Source organism: Triticum urartu, chromosome 6A, assembly GCF_056163025.1.
Source record: "Triticum urartu cultivar PI428250 chromosome 6A, HENAU_Tu73, whole genome shotgun sequence".
NCBI lineage: Eukaryota > Viridiplantae > Streptophyta > Magnoliopsida > Poales > Poaceae > Triticum > Triticum urartu.
This window is the reverse complement of record NC_141878.1, coordinates 72,916,625-72,921,359: the sequence shown is the minus strand read 5'-3', so window position 1 is coordinate 72,921,359 and position 4,735 is coordinate 72,916,625. Positions and strand designations below refer to the sequence as shown.

The following is a 4,735-nucleotide window of genomic DNA, read 5'->3' as shown; positions in this document are numbered from 1 at the left end:
ATCCGAATTGGGTGGGGGCCAGCCCCCTGTTTCCTTCCCTCTCTCTCCCTCTTCCTTCATCTCCTACTCCTACTAGGAAGGGGGGAAACCTACTCCTACTTGGAGTAGGACTCCCCCCTTGGGCGCGCCCTATGAGGGTTGGCCCTCCCCTCCTCCACTCCTTTATATACGGGGGAAGGGGGCACCCCATACACACACAAGTTGATTGTTTAGCCGTGTGTGGTGCCCCCCTCCATAGATTTCCACCTCGGTCATATCGTTGCAATGCTTAGGTGAAGCCATGCTTCGGTAACTTCATCATCACCGTCATCACGCCGTTATGCTGACAAAACTCTCGCTCGGCCTCAACTGGATCAAGAGTACGAGGGACATCACCGAGCTGGACGTGTGCAGATCGTGGAGGTGCCGTGCATTCGGTACTTGATCGGTTGGATCGCGAAGACGTTCGACTACATCAACCGCATTTCATAATGCTTCCGCTTTCGGTCTATGAGGATACGTAGACATACTCTTCCCCTCTCGTTGCTATGCATCACCTAGATGGATCTTGCGTGTGCGTAGGAAAATTTTGAAATTACTGCATTCCCCAACACCCCAGGCCTGCTTCCATGAGCCGCCATCTTCACACCTTGGGCCTTCTTGAACCTTCTTCATATTAAACCACCAATGGTGTAATCCCACCCCTCCTGGGCGAGTCACACCTCGAAGCTATATCCCCAACAGGACCCCCTACCCGAGATCAGCTGATTTTAATACCGACAATGTGTGGTTTACAAAGATCATAGAGTTACATAGTCATTTATAAGGAGATATTGGTTGAACTTTAAGTAAGGTCGATGCCATGGTAGTTTAAAAGAAATGCTAGATCTCCATATACATGGTTAGATCAAGAATGTGATGAGAACGTTGTAATTCTAACTTATAATTCACATAACTACCATATAATAATGCAAATGATTACACATGAAGCACATGCTATTAACTAAATGGAGCAACTTTCCTTTTCACTGAGAACAATGGAGTAAGTAACTATGAGTAACTTACAAGAATCATAGAGTTACAATAATCATTTAAGAGAAGATATTGGTCAAACATTTGGTGGGATGAACCAATCCAATAAACCTAGACAGAGGGAGTATGACAGTAATAATACGTAAATACTAGAGGTGCATAGTATAATCTTGAGCTAATAAATGAAGTAAATAGCTATGAGTTATTTTCAAGGATCTTAGAATTACACACAATCATTTATGAGAAGATATTGTTTAAAAGTTCGGTTAGATGAATCTGTGCACTAAACCCAGACGGGAGGAGTACAATAGTAGTAGTACATTCTTATATAGGTGTGCAGTACAATCTTGAGCTAATAAATGGTGTAACTAGCTATGAGTGATTTGCAAAAATCTCTGCATTACACATAATCATTTATAAGAAGATTTTTGGTTAAATGTTCGATTGGATGAACCCATCCAGTAAACCCAGACGGAGAGTGTACGACAGTAGTAGTACACTCGTACTATAGGTTTGTAGTACAACAATTAATATTGAGCTAATAAATGTTTGCTTGCCTCCAATGAAAGAAAGTGAAACGTACATTCATCCATTAATTCCCCAAGGGCAATACCAGAAATCACTTCTCCCAAGGGGCCAACGCACAAGATTTTCCTGGGTAGAAATGCTCGTTCGGAACCTTCCTCGTGCCTTCCACCGGCCGCGTGGTCCCTCGCTGGCGCGTGGGACCCACCGCAAGCCCCCTCTTGCCTTCACATGGCCATCGTGTATATAGGGACTCGCCTCACACCCACTTGCCAACCCACAACTTCTACTCCGCTTCAATAAAAAAAGTTACCAATTTACCAATTCCGGCGACCCCCCCCCTGACGACGACTTCGACGAGGTACCAGCGGCCATCATGTGTGGTGGAGCGTACCTCGCGGACGTCAAGGTTCCCACGGTGACGCAGAAAGTGACGAAGGCGGCTCTATGTCCCGAGAAGAAGAAGCCCCGGCATGGCAGCAACGGGGGCCGACGCTTCACAGGGCTTGGTGGGCGCATGGGACCCGGCGTGGACGACAACGAGGAGGATTTCGAGGCCGAACTCGAAGTGTTCGAGGTCGACTTCGGGGACTCCGACGTGGAGCTCGGGCGCACTAGGGTGGATGAGAAGGATGACGACAACGAGGTCGTCGAGATCAAGTCCTTTGCCGCCGCCAAGAGTTCCCTCTCCCAAGGTATCAGACCTTGCTCGCTTGGACTAGTTTTTAATCTACGTATCATTACCTTTTAGTGATTGGTTGTTGTACCAGGAGATTGTGTGATTGGTTCGAAAAAGGTTTGATCATTTGATTTGGTAGGAAGAGAAATTGTGTAGGGGTTGCTGTTGGAAGGCTATGTTTGGGCGGTGTTACTTCTGTTTGTGTAGCGATTTTGGATTGGATGTGCTATCAAAAAGTTTATTTCGGTGAAGGGTTAGGCTTTTTTCATTTGTCTGTTGTGGTCGGTTGGTAGGCTGTTTTTGACAATGTCCCTTTCTTTCAGAGAAGCGATTTTGGTTATTAAGTTGTTGATCTTATGACTTGTAATTTTCTAGACCTTCGATGGTGATCCATAAGCTTACCGTTTAGTCAAAAGGGGTAGTAAATCCGCGAAAAGGCCCAAATTTCTCTATTTTGCTTAGAGGCCTTGTCCTCTTAAATTGTTTCCTTGTTAGGTGGTTGTAGTTATCCGTGAGGATTGTACTTGGTTTCGTCTATAATGCAATTGTAGAATGATGTCAGAGGTCTAACATGAGGTCTTGTTTATCAGGACCCTATATTTTCTTATTTATTAATTTGTGATTTCATTTTATTTTATTTCGTTTGTTTTGTGGTTGACTAATGCTTTCACCTAAACTTGACCCATCATGGTTCATTATTCATTACCATCATCATATTTTTACATATAAACTCATGTCTGTGATGAAATTATTTAATTTTTGTGGAAGAATTTTTTGCGTGTTGATCCCTCTTAGCATTGACGTTGATCTTCAGATGACTTAAGCACCATGACTACTGCAGGTTTTGATGGTCCTTCAGCAAAAAGGAAGAGAAAGAGTCAATTCAGGGGTATTCGTCAGCGCCCCTGGGGTAAGTGGGCTGCTGAAATCAGAGATCCAAGCAAGGGTGCACGTGTCTGGCTTGGTACTTTCAACAGTGCTGAAGAAGCTGCAAGAGCTTACGATGTTGAAGCACGCAGGATCCGTGGCAACAAGGCCAAGGTTAACTTTCCAAAGGAACCAATAGTTCCACAGAAGCGTCGTGCTCGCCCTGGTGCTCCTAAAGTACCAAAGCTAAGCGTGGCATCAGAACCTTCTGTCATGCCATCAGTCAACAACCTTTCCAACCCAAATGCTTTCATCTACCCATGTGCTAACTTTGCATCAAACCAGCCACTTGCTCTGCCTGACAACCTGTCATTTGTTCCTATAATGAACTCTGATGGCCCTGTTGAAGCCTCTGTTATGAATCAGTACTTTGACCAGGGAATCAACTCCTTTAGCTTCTCTGACTTGGAGTGGGATTACAACACCAAGAATCTAGATATACCATCCATTGCTCCAATTTCTACCATTACTGAAGGAGCAGAATATGCACTTGCCCAGAGTAACGCCTATAACTCAGTTGTGATTCCTGAAGGAGCTGAATCTGCACTTGCCCAGAGTAACACCTACAACTTAGTGGTGCATCATGTTATGGAGAACAATGGTGTCGATTTCGATGCTTGGCCAAGGTTTCTTATGGATGATGAAGTGGACGAGCCGATTGATAGCCTTCTGAATTTTGATGTACCTCAGGATGTCATTGTCAACATGGACCTCTGGAGCTTCGATGGCATGCCCATGTGTGGCGAATTTTTATAAGGGATTCACACCCTCTATATAGGGATAAAAGGTAAGCCTTTGCATATTGCATGTCCAGTCTGAGGTTGATAGTCTTTTCAACACTCTTAACTTTCTGTTCCATTTTTCAGGAGTAAGACTATGGGAGATTGGGAAGCACCCTATTGTCACCTTTGGCTAGCATATGCTTATGTCCAAGATTTGATGCAGAAAAGTTGCATCCTAAGTCTCTTTTTGGATAGACCCTTTCCCTACTCAACTGTTTATGTGTGGCAGCCGTTTATGATGAACCGTTGTCTTTATCTTCTATCAACTTTTATGTCGTTGCTACCATTTCAAAATGTGAACAACATGAATCTATGTCCAATTTGTGTTAATCTATGCACTTGATCGTTTTTTCCTTTAGTTCTGTATGTTTAATTGGTGACAGAAGTAACCTATATATCTTCTGAATTTGGTAAGTTTATGGTTGTGTGCATCATATTGATGCAGGGGCTGGACGTTTCAACCTCTATTTTGAAAGAGTGTGTGTTAGGCCAAATTTTCCTCTATATTATACATCTTCACTTCAAGCTCTGGAAAAACATACCCGGTTTACTAATCTTTGATACTAGATGCATGGTCATATGGAGCTGTTCCTTCTACATGTATTTCTTCTTACCGATGTAGTTCTTAGATAAACATTTAGTGCACCTAATTCATGAGTTGAAGGATATGTTCCATTTCAGTGCATTCTTATAGAAATGCATTTTATTTTTCTCAGTCCTCTCCATGTGAGAAGCCATGTGAAGTACATATACTTTTCACTTGATTTATTACCAGAACCGTCACCAAATTGGTGGTCTCGTGTCACTGTCA

The 4,735-nt window shown here is 43.4% G+C and overlaps 1 protein-coding gene across 1 annotated transcript; it reads left to right on the top strand.

Annotated features, from left to right (window-relative positions):
• The first annotated feature begins 1,800 nt into the window (after window positions 1–1,800).
• LOC125516096 (ethylene-responsive transcription factor 1-like) lies at window positions 1,801–4,278 on the top strand. Its single transcript, XM_048681578.2, has 3 exons — window positions 1,801–2,231; window positions 3,057–3,929; window positions 4,009–4,278. The coding sequence occupies exons 1-2, from the start codon at window positions 1,913–1,915 to the stop codon at window positions 3,896–3,898; spliced, it is 1,161 nt and encodes a 386-aa protein (XP_048537535.2). The 5' UTR covers window positions 1,801–1,912; the 3' UTR covers window positions 3,899–3,929; window positions 4,009–4,278.
• Window positions 4,279–4,735: the final 457 nt, after the last annotated feature.

Coding starts and splice junctions, on each gene's coding strand:
- LOC125516096 (XM_048681578.2), top strand. CDS start 1,913: ATGTGTGGTGGAGCGTACCTCGCGGACGTCAAGGTTCCCACGGTGACG. Junction 2,232..3,056: donor CAAGAGTTCCCTCTCCCAAG/GTATCAGACCTT, acceptor TGACTACTGCAG/GTTTTGATGGTCCTTCAGCA.